This window comes from Thamnophis sirtalis, unplaced genomic scaffold, assembly GCF_051295495.1.
Source record: "Thamnophis sirtalis isolate CommonGarterSnake01/CBP01778 unplaced genomic scaffold, rThaSir2_p1.2 scaffold_2, whole genome shotgun sequence".
In the NCBI taxonomy this organism is placed as follows: domain Eukaryota; kingdom Metazoa; phylum Chordata; class Lepidosauria; order Squamata; family Natricidae; genus Thamnophis; species Thamnophis sirtalis.
In genome coordinates this window covers 29,455,754-29,473,336 of record NW_028261382.1, presented here as the reverse complement: position 1 = coordinate 29,473,336, position 17,583 = coordinate 29,455,754, and the positions used below count along the sequence as shown (strand labels likewise).

Sequence of the window (17,583 nt, the reverse complement as noted above, 5' to 3'; positions counted from 1 at the left end):
GGGTGCAATCAACAATGTATTTTTCAGAGTATAAAACGCTCCAAAGTATAAGACGCACCTAGCTTTTGGGGAGGGGGAAAAAAATCTACCTCTGCCTCCCAGCAATTTGCCTCCTTGCAGCAAACAGCCTGTTTCAGTTTCAGCACAGCCTGATTAGCACAAGCAGCTGATTGTTGATTTGATTGGCCTCCCGGCGATCAGCTGTTTCATGCTGCAGGGATTGGCGAACCTGTGGCACGCAGTCATATTTCCTGGCATGGCAGCTTTCAGCTCTGGCATGCTCCAGCTGATTTTTGCCACCCTGGTTTGCCTGTTGGGTCATTTTTCACTCTCCCCAGGCTTCAGGAAACTCACGGGGGGGGGGTCCTCACACACGTGCAAGGTGGTTGGCCATGCAATTTTGGCACACCTTTAGAAAAAGGTTAGCCTATTGCCGCATTTGCAAGCCCATTTTCGGCCTCTGCATCCCATTTTTGGCTCGTTCCAGGCGGCGGGGAACAGAATGGGTGGGAAATGGGGCATGTGGAGGCCAAAAATGGGAAGAGCATCCAGAAGCTCCAGTTGGTGCAAAATGCAGTGGCCCCACACAGTTTTGTTCAGATCCCGGTGTGTATTGCCTCTCCTGCGAGAGCTGCATTGGCTGATAATTTGCTTCTGGTTGCAGTTCAAGTGTGCTGGTTGTCCCCTTGAAAGCCCTTCATGGCTTGGGACCAGGAGATCTGAGGGACTGTCTTGCGGGTCACATCAATCTGACCACCAGAGGATAGAAGCAGGGAATGCTGCCTCTTGCGGGTCCCATCCCTGAAGGAGATACACCTGGTGGGACCTAGGAGAAGGGCCTTCTCTGTGGTGGCTCCCTTTCTCTGGAACATCATTTCCCCAGAGATTAGAACGCTCCCCCCCCCCCACTCTCATACACTTCCAGAAGGCGCTGAAGACCTGGTTCTGCCAGCGGGCTTGGGGAATCCAGAATGGGATGGAGCCCATTAAGTAGCTCAGGTGATCTGCTGGTGGCAGGATGGGGGGGGGGGTGATTTTATTATATTAATTTACCCGATTCTTTTATTATTTTATTGTTTATTTTTATGTGGTTTTAAATTATGTAAGCCGCCCTGAGTCGTCATGGGCGAATAGGCGGCAATACAAATTTAATTAATTAATCATCCACTTCGATTAATACCTAGTTTCTTGCCCAAAAAAGATTGACAGGCCGAGGACTCAAACATCAGGAGTCAAAGTTCTGTCCTTACACTTGCAAAGCCATATTTCAATTTATGCACAAGGTGCTAAATTAGGGAAGAGGCTACTTCTGAGAATTGTAAGCAAATAGCCCAACTAAGGGGACGTGGTGGCTCAGTGGGTAAGACCCTGAGCTTGTCAATCAGAAAGGTCGGCAATTCAAATCCCTAGCATCGTGTAACGGAGTGAGCCCCCATGACTTCTCCCAGCTTCTGCCAACCTAGCAGTTCGAAAGCATGTAGAAAATGCAAGTAGAAAAATAGGAGCCACCTTTGGTGGGAAGGGAACAGTGTTCCGTGCGCCTTCGGACGTTGAGTCATGCCGGCCACATGACCACAGAGACGTCTTCAGACAGCGCTGGCTCTTGGGCTTTGAAAAGGAGATGAGCAGCACCCCCTAGAGTCGGGAATGACTAGCACCTATATGCGAGGGGAACCTTTACCTTTATCTAACGCAACTAAGCAAGGAAAACTGCAGTCAATCCGTTCCGAATTGCGAGGTCCGAATGCAAAACTTAATTGTCCTTGAAATATCTCCATGAAATTAAAATATGGACCCTACCAAATAAAAAACAAAATCCATGTATTGAACTATAAAGCAGAAATGTGTTCATAATGGCTTTGTTTTGGTTTTTTTTTTTTAACTTGGTTTGGGTAGTGTTTCCTCAACCGTGGCCAACCAAAGACAGGTGGATCAAATTCCAGGATCCTGGGAGTTAAACATTGTCAAAGTTGAGAAACTAAAGATTTGACCTAGGGCAGTGTTTCTCAACCTTGTCAACTTGAAGATGTCTGGACTTCAACTCCCAGAATTCCCCAGCCAGCTGAGAAACACTGACCTAGGGTGAAAGAAATTAGATAATTTTATGACTATGGTACAAAAATTTACATTCGACCCCAAAAAGGGAAAGCAACTACATTTTTTAAAAAATTACAAAATTGTGTTTCCCCAAAAATAAGACAGGGTCTTACTTTCTATCCCCCTCCCCTGAAACAAGTGCTTGGCCTTATTATTGGGGAGGTCTTATTATTTTGGGGGTGCAGGAGGCAGCGAGTCTGATCATATGGCTGCTGCTGTGTTGCAATATTTTCAGGGGAGGGCTTATTTTAGCACATGCACTCAAAAGCCCGATTGGACTTATAATCTGAGGAGGTCTTATTTTCGAGGAAACAGAGTAGATGCTAACCCAAATGTGCTATTTTGTGGAGGGAGCAGTGAAATGCACCCCAAGCCTTGGATAGAATAAAACTGGTCAGGAAATTACCTACGGCTTAAAAAAAAGAATAAAAATTTTTGGGGGGGAGGGTTTGAAAAGCAAACAAGGACATCAGTGAACCTTTGAAGTCTGGATTTTCCAAAAATGCCATGCTCAAAATGAGATGAGTGTAAGAAAATCTGAATGCGAATCCTCAAATTTCATTGCAATCCACACTGGAAGAAAACGGGAGAAAAAAGAGGGGAAACTTAGAATCCCTATTAAAATAGCAACTGATCCATTCTGAAGACTTTGACCTCTTAAGAGCACTACGCAAATCTTCTTTTTTCTTATTATTCATATATATTATATAATTAGATGGCTCAGTGGCTAAAACACTGAGCTTGTCGATCGAAAGGTTGGGAGTTCGAATCCCTAGAGCCGCGTAACGGAGTGAGCTCCCGTGACTTGTCCCAGCTTCTGCCCACCTAGCAGTTTGAAAGCACGTAAAAAATGCAAGTAGAAAAACAGGAGCCACCTTTGGTGGGAAGGTCACAGCGTTCCCTGCGCCTTCGGCATTGGGTCACGCCGGCCACATGACCACGGAGACATCTTCAGACAGCGCTGGTTCTTCGGCTTTCAAACGGAGATGAGCACCGCCCCCTAGAGTCAGAAAAGACTACCACATCTGTGCAAGGGGAACCTTTACCTTATTATATAATTATATATACCTGTATTTCCTTACAGGTAGTCCCGTTAGTTTAGTGACCGTTCAAAATTATAATGGCACTGAAAAAAGCGACTTATGACCATTTTTCACAGTTACGTCCATTCCAGCATCCCCCATGATCATGTGGTCAAAATTCGGATGATTGGCAACTGATACATATTTATGACCGTTCCCATGTTCCTGGGGTCACGTGATCCCTTCTTACGACCTTCTGACAAGCAAGGGGAGCCCGATTTGCTTAACGACCATGTGACTAATTTTACAACTGCAGCAGTACACATTACTGTGGCAAGAAAGAATCATAAAATGTGGCCAAACTCACTTAACAAATGTCTCACTTAACAACATAAATGTGGGGCTTCCTTGTGGTTGTAAGTCAAGAACTAGCCGTGATCATTCTTACTAGCTTACCAACTGCAGTGATTCATTTAAAAACGGGGGGCAAGAAAAGTTGTACAATGGGGCAGTAGTCACTTAACACGTGTCTCACTTAACGTAAATCTGAGGCTCAGTGGTCATAAGTCGAGGATTACCTGTTTAAGGTAGACAGCACCCCTCAAAAATTGTGCCCTTCATCCTCTAACTATCCAAATTGCATACATTGCAGTTCTCCCTATTCCACCACCACCCCAAAATATTAAAATTAAAAATTAAAAAAAATTAAAGCAAACCCGGAATCATTTCTGACTCTTCACTATTGAATAAGTCTTTGATTTGCCCGGGGATTTTTTTTCCCCTCAACGTTTCAGCAAGTCCAAGTGGGTGCCCCTCTAAACTTTCCTCTGGCCCGAACTCTACTGTCCGTGGGAAACTTTCGCACGTCCTCTCCGCTCCTGATTGGCCAGCGTGGCCGGAAGTAGGTCATCCTGGCTCAGCTCGCAGAGCCAAGTTGCAGAAGAGCGAGGCGGGATTGGTGGATTGCGATGGTGAGGCTCGCTTTTTGCAAGGGGGAAAGGGTCGTTTTCGTTGATTTTGCAAAAGGTTTTTTTTTGTTGCTGTCTTTTGCAAAACAATTGGGAGGGAGGAGAAAGTGAGAAGGCGCAGTGCTTTGTGTTAAAAGTGTGGGGTTTGCTTATTGTTATTGTTATTTTTAATATGGAGTTGCCTGTTTCGATTTGGCTACACTGTCTCCAGTGGTGTTGCCTTCGGAGCGCAAAAACCCTGCAAAAACCCATGCAGGATGGCCAGATTTATTTTTATTTGATGCGTTTTGTTTATTTGCTTTTGCGAAAAGTAACTACCGAGAAATTTGAAAGCCATAAGCTTGTAGAAAAAACACTGTTTGCTCTCCCTTTTTAATAAGAAGGAGAAGAAGAAGGGAAAAGGGAGGAGGAGGAAGAGGAAGAAGAAGAAGGAGAAGAAGAAGAATTAGTATTTCACAAACTGACTACCTACAACGCCATGATCGTGTTGCTAAGATCATTCACTGGAAATTGTGCCAAAAGTTTGGATTTGAGTACAGCAAAAACCACTGGGAACATCAGGTTGAGAAGGTTTTAGAGAATGAGAAAGTCAAGATCTTGTGGGACTTCAGAATCCAGACTGACAGGCACTTGGCCCACAACACACCTGACATAACAATAGTTGAAAAGAAAAAAGTATGGTTCATTGACATTGCAATACTGGAGATGCACGAACTGAAGATAAACAGCAAGAAAAAAATCACAAAATACCGGGACTTGCAAATTGAGCTTGAACGACTGTGGAAAAAGAAATCGTGTGTTGTCCCGATTGTAATTGGAGCCCTTGGAGCAATACCTAAAGGGCTACCTGGCTATTTGGAAATTCTAAATTTTTCTGACTCTACAAAAAACCACCCTACTTGGAACAACTTATATCCTCCGATGTTACCTTAACAGTTCCTAGGTCCTTGGTTAGGACTCGAGCTGTTGAACTACCAGCCCCAAAGGCTGTGAATCTCACCAAAGATTAACAGTAACAATAACAACAACCAGGAGATGCTAGAGTTGAAGAAAACTCTAGAAAAAATCACGAAATACTATGACCTGGCCATCGAAACTCGTGACCCGTCAAAACCGCAGAGGACAAAATCGCGCTCGACGAAAGCGCGCATTTGACGTCATCACAGCGCGACGAAAAAAATTAAAAATTGAAATAAAATTAAAATTAAAGCAAGCCGATTCACATAAAGGTAAGGGTTAGGGTTAGGTTAAGGGTTAGGGTTAGGTTTAGAGCGTTAGGGTTACGTTTAGCATTAGGTTAAGGGTTAGCGTTAGGTTTAGCGTTAGGTTAAGGGTTACGTTTACGGTTAGATTTAGGGTTAGGTTTAGGGTTAGGTTTGGGGGGGTTAGGGTAAGGTTTTCCCTTTATTTTTACATTTTTCGATCACAGCGCGATGTTTTCGTCGCGCTGTGATGACGTCAAATGCGCGCTTTCGTTTTTTTGTCCTCCGCGGTTTTGTGGTGGAACCATCGAAACTACCCAATTATGGATGAAACATGTAACAGTGATATACCCATTGTCATCAGGGCACTTGGCACCATGTCCAAGAATTTTACGATACATCAACAAATTGCAGCTTCCTGCAATGACACCAGCGGAACTGCAAAAAACTGCACTACACGGAACATCTTATATTTTAAGAAGGTACTTGGTTGATACCTAGGATGCTGGCAGCAACCTGTATCAACCATCAGCACCAGTCACTGGTATTTGTGATGCATTTTTGAATGTTCAGTTGACTGAGTTTCATGTTTAATGAATAAAGTATGATAATAATAATATGGAGGAGGAGGAGGAAGAGGGGGAGAAGATTATTATTATTATTATTATTATTATTATTATTATTATTATTATTATTATTATACATTTTAAGAAGGTTGTTGGTTGATACCTAGGACGCTGGCAGCAACCTGTATCAACCATTAGCACCAGTCACTGGTATTTGTGATGCATTTTTGAATGTTCAGTTGACTTGAGTTTCATGTTTTTTGAATAAAATAATAATAATAATAATTCTTTATTGTCAGTGCACAACATATGCACAATGAGATTGGCTGATCTCAACATATGTACAATGAGATTCATTTCTTTTTTTAAAAAAATGAGTCCTGCTTATTGAATGGAACTTCCTTTTCCAGTTTGGAATGAAATAAATATTTCTTCTGCTTTTGTTTTGTTTTCAGGCCACGGTGAGTGACCAATTGGTTGGGTATGGCTTAGTGGCCTTCAGCTTGGTTCTCTTCGCCTACTACACCATCTGGATCATAGTCCTGGTACGTCCTGAGTTTTCTCTAGCATTTGTTTTATTCATTTTATTAGTTTGTCAAACAGGTACAAGATAGCAGGATATAAGTACGAACATGGATGTGAAGGAAGGAAGTAAATACATATAAATGGGGACAGTAGGAAAGGGACGGTAGGTACGCTGGTGCGTTTATGCACGCCCCCTTTACTTAGGAATGGAGTGAGGTCCACGGGAGACAGTTTAAGGTTAAAGTTTTGGGGGTTTGAGGATGTAACAATGGAGTCGGGTAGAGCATTCCAGGCGTTGACCACTCTGTTGCTGAAGTCGTATTTTCTGCAATCGAGTTGGGAGCAGTTAACCTTGAGTTTGCATCTATTGTTTATTGCGTTTGAAGCTGAAGTAGTCATTGACAGGTATGACGTTGTAGTAGATAATTTTATGTACTACGCTTAGGTCAGATTAAAGGTGGTGTAGTTCCAGGTTGTTCAAGCCCAAAATTTCGAGCCTGGTGGCATAAGGGATCCTATTGTGAGCAGAGGAGTGGAGGACTCTTCTCGTGAAATACCTCTGGACTATCTCGTGTTAATTTGATTCTTTGTGGGCCATCAAGTTGATTTTGTTCCCCCCCCCTCCTAACAGCAAACTGATTCATTGATTTATCTCCATGATGATCTATCGCTTCCCTGTTCTTTCAAGGCTCCCCACAATGTCCCCATCACCACTGGAACCAAAATCCATCCATCCGTCTTATTCTGGTCATTCTCTTTTTCTCTTTCCTTCCACTTTTCCCTGTATTAGCGCTCTTTCCAAGCAACCAAGTTTCCAAGTTTTTCTGTGTGTCTGGAGGATGGATGGATGGGGAGGGAGGGAGGGAGGGAGGGGGAGAGGGCGGGGAGAGAGAGATTGGGAATAGAACATACTTATAAGCTCAGGTTTTAGATTTTGGCAGAGTTTTGCTCTCCAAGCTTGTTTCAGTTTAGCTTCTGAACATTTTGTTACCAGAGTGAGTAACACCATCAGCCGGATTTTCTTGTCCTATTCTCCTTCGCTTTATAAATGTCTTGTGTTCCAGTTGGTCGTGTGATATAGAGATAGAGATCCAGCCAACTAGATAGATAAACAGAGTGGATGGATAAGGAAAGAAAGGAAAGAAAAAAAGAAAGAAAGAAAGAAAGAAAGAGATGATGGAGAGAGCAAGAGAATATAGGATAGATAGATGATACATGATTACATGATAGATCTATGGATAGATGGAAAGGTAGGTAGATAGGTATGTAAATGACAGATAGATAGAAAAATAGATAGAAAGAAAGAAAGAAAGATAGATAGATAGATACATACATACATACATACATACATACATACATACGCAGGCAGGCAGGCAGGCAGGCAGGCTGATGAGAAAGAGATGATGGAGAGAGTAGATAGATAGATAGATAGATAGATAGATAGATAGATAGATAGATAGATAGATAGATAGATACATACATAGATACATAGATAGATACATAGATAGATGATAGATAGATAGATAGATAGACAGACAGACAGACAGACAAGAGAAAAAGAGACATGATGGAGAGAGATGTATACAATGGATAGATAGATACATGATGGATGGATGGATGGATGGATGGATGGATGGATGGATGGATGGATGGATGGATGGATAGATAGATAGATGAATAATGTCCTCTTAAACAGCTATGAACAATCCAATTCCCCTTCACACCCAATAATTCAACTTAACTTGAATTATTATTAAATGTCTATCCTGCCCATCTCACTTAAGGGGCTCCGGATGCTTTTCCACCACAAAAATAAAACCATATAAATCTAGGAACAAAGAGCACAGCTTAACAATGCAGCTTACGAGAGGGTCCTTGGTGCTCTCTGAGCTTGGCTGTTTTCTTGCAGACGTTTCACGACCCAACTAGGTAACACCATCAGTGCTAGAAGGGAATGAAGGAGCAGGAGGAGAACTGTGGGGTCCTTGGTGCTCTCTGATTTCAGCTGTTTTCTTGCGGACGTTTCACAACCCAACTAGGTGACGTCATCAGTGCTAGAAAATCAACCCAACATTGGTTATTTTTTCTAGTAACTACCACTCTGCCTACCTATTATCTACAGAAGATGCCTTATGACGACTTTGCCTTATCAACATATACATTTAATAAATAACAAGACAAGTTGCTGTATTTCAGGGACCCATGGAAAGATTTCTCTCTGCTCTCTTGTTGATACGTTTTCTTTTTTTTAAAATAGTTTTTATCCAACATTTTCAAGTTTAAAAAGAACAAGAAAAAAAATAAACACAAAACAGATAAAAACACAAACAACATAACCACATAATGTACTTTTGCAGCTATCCGCCTCAGCATGTATATTCTGCTTTTGCGATTTATTTGTATTGCCTTCTCTTAGTTTTTAACAATTCTAATGATTATCTGTGTTAATCATATTATAATCTAGTGGTATAGTGCATATGATCAAATTTTACATTACGTACATTTTTCTTCATAGTATATTCGATAGTTTACAAAACTTTTCTTTCTCGTTTTGGCATCTATTCTCTAGCCACTCGTACCGTCTACTCCAAATTTTATAATAGTCTGATTCTTCTCTTCATTTTAATTCCATGGTTATCCTGTCCATTTCAGCGCATTTAAGTATCTTCCTAATTACCATGCAATTGGGTGTGTGTGTGTGTGTGTAGTTTTTGGTTTCCAATTTTGTGCAAAGGCGATCCTTGCAGCGGTGAGTACGTGTAATGTTATATATTGATATTTCTTATCCATCTCTGGGTCTAATATACCTAATAAACATGACTCTGGTTTCAATACTAACCTCTGTTCAACCAATCCTTCATTTTAAGCCAATATTTCCTGGCGTCGTTGATAACGTTTTCTGTTTCTCTCTCTCAGCCCTTCATTGAAAGCGATCACCTCGTTCACAAGTACTTCCTACCCCGAGAATATTCAGTCATCATTCCTGTGGTGGCCGGACTGGTGTTGCTCCTATTTATTGGTGAGTTTCATCCAAATTTAGGGGCAGCTAACTTGTTCTGACCCCCCTCCTCCATCCAGGAACGAAAGCCAAAAGCAAATGTAAATAAGAATACTTTAATCAGTCCAGACTCTCGTTGGCTGCAAGCCCAAAATAAACAAAGAGATAAGCACTCGGGCAGCAATTACTACAAACCTAGGCAATGAAAACAAGCTCTCACAGCAAACCACTTCTCCAAGTTGGTTTCTCTGAATCGTGAACGTTGACTCCTGCAAACAGGGCGTGGCACAAACAGTCTCTTTTATAATCAGGAGAGGATCTTAATCAGCATCAGCTAAGCGCAATCATCTCCTACAATTACGCAGTTGTTCCTTCTGCCGAGTAGCCCTTCGACGGCGTGCATCCTGAAACAACTCACAAGTGTTTTCCTGAACACTCCCTCTGATCCAAGGCTCCGCCGCCACCTGGTGGCCAACCAGTCTCTCCTCACCCTGCTCGGAGAAGGCACCCTGTCCAGGGTCTTCCACCTCCTCCAGGGCCGACTCATAAGACCCCTTCCTGTCGGAGTCTGGCGGCAGCTCCAACGGCTCCTACTGGGCCACAACACTAACCCAACAGGGGGCTCGAAAGAAGATAAGAAACCCCCGAAAATACTCCGTAGGCTGGCTAGAAAGTCTTCCTTGCTTCCTAGTTTTCCTTCTTTTTCCCCTTGTCAGCACTCCTCCATTAGATAATTAGGAAAGAAAACCACGAGACTCCATTGATAGAAATCAAGTGTACTTTTACTAATTATAAATGATCAGAAGCGTAGCAAAGCGAAGACTGATTATTTAGGCGCGAAAGCAAATGATATATAGAATAACCCATTCCCCACCCCTTGGCATCCCAGTTACAGTCCAGTCATAATTCTCCCAAGTGTCAGGTGCAAGATAACTTCGAAAGGCATCACCAAGATGGAATGTCGGTGCCGTTGGCTTTGGCGGGAAACCTCCTCCGCAGCAGAAACTCCAGAATCTTCCTCCAGCACAATTAATAATCCCCTCCCAAATACCATGCCCCCCCTCCCCGTTTCTATGGCAGCCGAAGCAGCAGCAAAGCAGAGGCTGACACCCCTCCACTTCCATTTTCCTTCCTTAGGATTTAATCGCTGTTTGGTCTTGTATGTCTGATCTGCCCTACGGAAACGTTGACTTTTAATATTTTATGTATATTTAAAATAAAAAAGTTTATCTAGCCACCCACCCCCACCTCCCCGGCAGCACATGAGCTGCTGGGGGGGGGGGGTGGCTAGATAAACTTTTTATTTTAAATATACATAAAATATTAAAAGTCGAGGTTTCTGCAGCGATCAAATCCTAAGGAAGGAAAACGGAAGTGAAGGGGAAAAAGAAGGAGAACCGGGCACTTAATGTAATATGTAAACAAATAAACCAATAATGATATCCATTCGCCTATTCGAACTTTACTGTCCTGTTATTGGCTAGCTGTTTATTTGTTTTGAGTTTTAATTAAGCATCCTTTTTTTTTTTTGTCAGTGAGAGGGACGCGGTGGCTCAGTGGCTAAGACGCTGAGCTTGTCGATCAGAAAGGTCGGCAGTTCGAATCCCTAGTCTGGAACCAATTTCGTTGTATTTAAGTACAATGACAATAAAGATTATACTTATACTTAAGCGACTGAATTTTGGTTGTGTGACTATGGGGCGGCCTACGAAAAAAACAGTCCTAAGTCACTTTTTCCCACACCGTAGTAACTATGAACGGTCGCTAAATGAACTCGCCATAAGTTAGCAATAGCAGTTAGACTTATATACCGCTTCATAGGGCTTTCAGCCCTCTCTAAGCGGTTTACAGAGTCAGCATATCGCCCCCACAGTCTGGGTCCTCATTTCACCCACCTCGGAAGGATGGAAGGCTGAGTCAACCTTGAGCCGGTGAGATTAGAACCGCTGAACTGCAGATAACAGTCAGCTGAAGTGGCCTGCAGTACTGCACCCTAACCACTGCTCCACCTCGGCTCTTGAGGGCTGCCTGTATTTTATTTTATTTTTATTAATTTTTTATTAACAAACACGTAAAATACACACACACACAAAACTTAGAGGTACGCCACATTTTCACAATACAACACGAACAGGAACTGCCTGTATTTTAATTTTTCTGTTTTCCTTCGGCCAGGGCGTAGAAGGTTTCTACTTTTCTTTCTCTGTGTCTCCTTAGGAACGTTTATATCTATCGTGATGTGGAAGAATCGGAAATCGGAAAAAAAGACTGCTTGAACAGAGAGAAGAGGAGGAAGATGGGAGATCCCTTCCAGGGTTCAGCTTGGGGGGGACGGGGACGTGCGGCAATTAGCAAGATTTGGGGGCCAGGATTGATCCCATCCTTCCCCAACCCATCCAGGCACAGACCGAGTTTCCAAACTGTGAACCAAAGAGAATCCTTTTGCAGAGATTCCCACATATGTGCTACAGAATCTGAAATCCTGGAGCGAGGTTTTTTTTTTAAGGGTCCAAATTTAGCCTGGAAATTCGATTAGGACAGTCGTTTACCAGGCCCCTGATCTAGTTGTGTCTTTTGTGTGTGTGTGGGTGTGTGTGTGTGTTTTATCCTGCTTTTCTCCTGCATCAACTTGTGTGGTTTTTGTGGTGACTTTTGAGTCTCTGGATTGCATTGGTCTTTTCTCGTGCGAGTTCCCACTCAAACCTGTAACTCCCCCCCCCCCCCCCCGAGGGATGATACATCCATCCAGAATTGCCCTTCGGTTTTTCCAGCGTAGGGGGAAACCTATTCTTGTCACAGATCGGTTCTTCTTCTTCTTTTTTTATTATTTACCTCTCGAGCCAAGTGACCATTGAGATGGGGTTAATGCGTGTTAATTGGAAGCTTTGAATGACCCCGTTAAACGGCAATTACAAATAAGTTCCACTCCTGTCCTTTAGAATGCTGTAAAAAAAACAAAACCACACAGTTCAAAAGACTTGTTCAAAAGTTTCTTTTTTCACTCACAAAAGCATCCTCTGACAACGTCCTCATTAAATCCTGGGGCAGAAAAGTTTGTTTACTGGATGAAGGAAGAAATAGCAAAGACGTTGTGTGATGTTTCATTATAGCACCGCTGTCTATTTTTTTTTTTTTAGTTCATCCCCCCAAAAGGAATATTGTTGTTAGTTGTGAACCATCGCAACCCCATGGACAGCATTCCTCCAGGCCTTCCTGTCCTCTGCCATCCTCTGGAGTCCATTTAAGCTCACGCTGGCTGCTTTGGTGACTCCATCCAGCCACCTCCTTCTCTGTCGTCCCCTTCTTCTTTTGCCCTCCATCGTTCCCAGCATGAGGCTCTTCTGTAGGGAGTCCTTCCTTCTCATTAATCTTTGAGTCTCCTCTTCAGGATCTGGCCTTCTAAAGAGCAGAAAGGGTTGATCTCCTCTAGAACTGACCGGCTGGATGGCCTTGCAGTCCAAGGGACTCAATGCAGGAGTCTTCTCCAGCACCAGAGTTCAAAGGCCTCCATTCTTTGGCACTCAGCCTTCCTTATGGTCCAACCTTCACAGCCATCCATTGCAACTCAGAAAACCACAGCCTTGACTAGACACACTTTTGATTAGCAGGGTGATGTCTCTGTTTTTTAGAATGATGTAATGGGGAAAAAACACAGTTCAAAAGATTCGTTCCAAAGTTTCCTTTTCACTCACAAAAGCATCCTCTGCTGATGTCCTCGTTAAATCCATCCCAGCACAGAAAAGTTTGTTTACTGGATGAAGGTAGGAATAGCGAAGATGTTGTGGGATGTTTTGTCATAGAACTGCAGTCTAATTTCTTTAGTTCACTGTCCAGAATGAAATGGATCATTCATATTTGTAATTACCGTTTAACTGGGGCCCTTTGAAGTTTCCAATCTTCACTTTCATTGCACTTTAAAAAAAAAAAAAGCAAAGTGCGGAGGATTAACGTTTGTGCAAATGCATTAATAATTCAGAGAAGATTCCGAAATACAGACTTGCACTCCGGGGCCACAAAATGGGAATCCCCCCGTTCAAATGTTTCCCCCTCCCCCCACCCAAAAATACATTTCTGGATCTCGTTTTCTGCAACATAGATCCATTCCTCAGTATTCAAAACTCAGTTTTCTGTCTTCGGGGCTTGATTATGTGAAAAAGTCGAACAATAAATTTTTTTTTTTCTTGTAGTAATTTGGTTTTCCTGCCTCTTCTGCTTCCGGGTGATCCTCTGCACGTTGTCGGAGAATGATAAGGTTGTGGACTTTGTGGCTTTGGGAAGGGTTCTTCCAGGCCTCCTCCTACAGTCCATTTTCATTTTGCAAAAATAAATAAATAAATAAAGTTTCTGGTCCTTAATAAAGAGAACAACCCAGCAAGCAGAATTCTTATCAACGCTGGCTGATTAAAGAACAGAAGTAGTTCCTAAATGCTTTTTAGGAGGCAGTGGTTAGAATGCAGGATTTGCAGGCTGACTCTGCCAACTGTCAGGGTTTTGATCTTAACCCGCTCAAGGTTGAGTCAGCCTTCCATCATTCCGAGGTCAGTAAAATGAAGAACCAAATTGTTGGGGGCAAGATACTAAATTCTGCAAACCATTTAGAGAAGCACCGTGAAGTATATAAATCTTATTGCTATCTTATCTATCTATTTCTATGTCTATATCTATCTATCTATCTATCTATCTATCTATCTATCTATCTATCTATCTATTGATCTATTATCTATATCTCTCTTCTATCTGTCTGTCTGTCTGTCTCTCTCTTTAGGTCTGTCTGTCTTTTGGTCTTTCTGTCTATCATCTATCATCTATATCTATCTATATCTATCTATCATCTATCTAACATCTATATCTGTCTATCATCTATCTATATCTATCATCTCTATCATCTATCTATCATCTATATCTATCTTATCTATCTATCATCTATCTATATTTATCCATCATCTATCTATCTATCTATTGATCTATCATCTATATCTTATCTATCTATCATCTATCTATATTTATCCATCATCTATCTATCTATTGATCTATTATCTATATCTCTCTTCTATCTGTCTGTCTCTCTCTCTCTTTAGGTCTGTCTGTCTTTCAGTCTGTCTGTCTATCTATCATCTATCATCTATCTATCATCTATATCTATCTTATCTCTCTATCATCTATCTATATCATCTATCTATCATCTATCTATATCTATCATCTATCTATCTATCTATCTATCTATCTATCTATCTATCTATCTATCTATCTATCTATCTATCTATCTATCTATCTATCTATCTATCATCTATGAGCCGTGGTGGCACAATGGTTAGAATGCAGTATTGCAGAGAAATTCTGCTGGTTGCCAGCAGTTCGATCCTGACCGGTTCAAGGTGGACTCAGCCTTCCATCTTTCGGAGGTGGGTCAAATGAGGGATTGTTGGGGACAAGAGGCTGACTCTGTAAACCGCTTAGAGAGGGCTGTGAAGTAGTATACAAGTCTAAGTGCTTTTGCTATCCATCCATCTATCTAGAGCCATGGTGGCACAGCGGTTAGAATGCAGTGTTGCAGGCTAATTCGGCCCACTGCCAGGGGTTCGATTCTGACCATCTCAAGGTTGACCCAGCCTTCCATCCTTCTGAGGTCGGTAAAATGAGAACCCAGATTATTAGAGAGGGGATAGAGAGGGCTTGTAAAGCACTGTGAAGTGATGTATAAGTGCTGTTGCTAAAGAAAGCAGTCTGACTCTCCAAGGTAAAGCAGGGCGGAAACAACATGAAGCAAAAAAATCCTGGAAGGTTGATTTTAAAAAAATGAGATTACAGTTTTGCTAGCAAGACATGGCTATATTAGAATATTGCACATGTTTAAATGGATTTAATGGACCCCCACGAATGACCATTAAGACTAAGGACCACTATCTCCCTGTGAAATACGATGTTTCAGAGGTTTTATCCATCTTTATTTTTTGCATTCTTTATTGGCCAAGTGTGACTGGACACACAAGGAATTTGAAGCCCTCTGTGTACATATAAGCAACAAGTGGATACACCATGATCCTAGTTTATGATAAATTATTTATTGATAGGATACATTTATGATAAATAAAGACGAGCCAAGGTGGCGCAGTGGTTAGGGTGCAGTACTGCAGGCCACTTCAGCTGACTGTTATCTGCAGTTCAGCGGTTCTAATCTCATCGGCTCAAGGTTGACTCAGCCTTCCATCCTTCCGAGGTGGGTGAAATGAGGATCCAGATTGTTGGGGGCAATATGCTGACTCTGTAAACCACTTAGAGAGCGGTATATAAGTGTAACTGCTATTGCTATTGCTATTGCTATTGGCCAACTGTGATTGAACACACAAGGAATTTATCTCCGGTACGGAAGTTCTCAGAGTACATCCAAGCAACAAATGATTAATCATGATCAGAGTCATAAATACATTCATCATGAATCATAAGATACAACACTCAATGCTAGTCATAGGATGCTAAATAAGCAATCAACACAAATCAGGATACTAGATAAAAGCAATCAATATAAATCATGAGATTGTTCTTAGTTGCGAAGTTGTGTCCGACCCATCGCGACCCCATGGACAACGTTCCTCCAGGCCTTCCTGTCCTCTGCCATCCTCTGGAGTCCATTGAAGCTCACGCCAGCTACTTCGGTGACTCCATCCAGCCACCTCCTTTGCCGTCTTCTTTTGCCCTCCATCGTTCCCAGCATGAGGCTCTTCTCCAATGACCCCTTCCTTCTCATTAGGTGGCCAAAGTATTTGAACATTATGAGATACAAACAACAAAAGTTATAACCCTAAGAAGCTAAGGAAATAGGGAATAGGAAAGATGAGAAGGATAATACTGTAGATAACACATCCTTACTAAGTGGTTTAACATCCCAGGGGGAATTTGTTGTTTAGCAGAGTGATGGCATGGAGTGGAGGGAGGGAGGGGGGGGACTGTCTTTAGCATGCAGTGCCCTATAGCATCATTTTGCAGGAAGAAATTGAAACAGTTTATGTCCATGATGCGAGGGGTCCGTAGATATTTTCACAGCCCTCTTTTTGACTCGTGCAGTGTGCAGGTCCTCAATGGAAGGCTGGTTGGTAGCCATTGTTTTTTCTGCAGTCCTAACTATCCATCCTGCATCCATCCTGTTGCTGTGCCAAACCAGACAGTTATAGAAGTACAGATGATAAACTCAATAATTCCTTTATCTGCTCCTTGGGCACTCCGAGCTTTCTGAATTTGGTGCAGGAAGGACATTTTTTGTTGTGCTTTTTTTTTTTTTTTTTGATGATTTTCTTTCTGACGTTAGGTGTCTATATAAAGTCCAGAGATATCATAGAGCCCAGAAATTTGAAGGTCCCTACTGCCATCTTTTCTTTCGGACTTCAGGCCTGCCAACAGTGTTGTCTAGTCTCAGAAGAGGTGGTAGAACAGGAGGGCTTCTCCTAAAATCTACCAAGGTTGAAACCAGTCTGCTGTGTTGACGTTGCGGCCCGCCAGTGGAGCTGGAAGCAGATTCGGATAGTGAGGAGGGTTGGGGAGGAACATGGGCCAGTCCTGGAGTCTGGGGAAGGCTCTGATGAGGTCTCTGTGTCGGAGGCAGAGAGGGGGTCAGGGCCATATGCCCAGTTATCAGCTGCCTTCAGAGTCAGACATCAGTGAGGCAGAAGAACAGCTGGAGCCTGTTCCCAGTGTGCGCATGCGCAGAGTTGCCAGACGAAGGGAACAGCTAAAGAACAGGGGTCGACTTGGGAGTAAGGCTACAGCGGGACGGTGAATGGCCCCTCCCAGAGGAAATAAAAGAGGAGCAAAAGGGGAGTGGAGTTTGCAGGAGACAATTACTTCGTTTCATTGGCTTGTGACTCTCCTTGCCACGTTTTGCTGATGTCGGCCTGGCAGCTCTCCAAGCCAGGTAAGGTCTGTGACCATAAATCCTCCCTCGGAAGACTTTGCTGGATGTGAATGAGCAGAATTCACAGTCAATTAATAAAAGGGGTTTGTTTTTTTGTCGGGACCAGGAGTTTGCTTCATGCTCTTGGGAAGCCTAAGTCAGAACAGTTGGACCTGTAAACCTCTCCTGGTCCTTGTGGATGGAATCCTAGCAGGATCATTGACTGACGGTTAAACATCATCTGAGCTTTCCCACTGGGTTCCATAGTTTCTAAGGAGACAAGAACCATCAAGCGATCTCTGGCTTGGCTCTCCGGCATC

At 42.6% G+C, this 17,583-nt stretch overlaps 1 protein-coding gene across 1 annotated transcript; it reads left to right on the top strand.

Moving 5' to 3' along the window:
- Positions 1 to 4,030: 4,030 nt before the first annotated feature.
- On the top strand, positions 4,031 to 13,564 carry DPM2 (dolichyl-phosphate mannosyltransferase subunit 2, regulatory). The gene is made up of 4 exons (XM_087704636.1): positions 4,031 to 4,090; positions 6,311 to 6,400; positions 9,297 to 9,399; positions 11,596 to 13,564. Exons 1-4 carry the CDS (start codon positions 4,088 to 4,090, stop codon positions 11,652 to 11,654), a joined length of 255 nt encoding a protein of 84 aa, XP_087560762.1. The 5' UTR covers positions 4,031 to 4,087; the 3' UTR covers positions 11,655 to 13,564.
- Positions 13,565 to 17,583: the final 4,019 nt, after the last annotated feature.

Bases quoted from the DNA above. Each gene is read 5' to 3' on its own strand.
- DPM2 (XM_087704636.1), top strand. The intron at 6,401-9,296 runs GTACGTCCTGAG...TCTCTCTCTCAG, and splicing joins CCATCTGGATCATAGTCCTG to CCCTTCATTGAAAGCGATCA. The intron at 9,400-11,595 runs GTGAGTTTCATC...GTGTCTCCTTAG, and splicing joins GGTGTTGCTCCTATTTATTG to GAACGTTTATATCTATCGTG.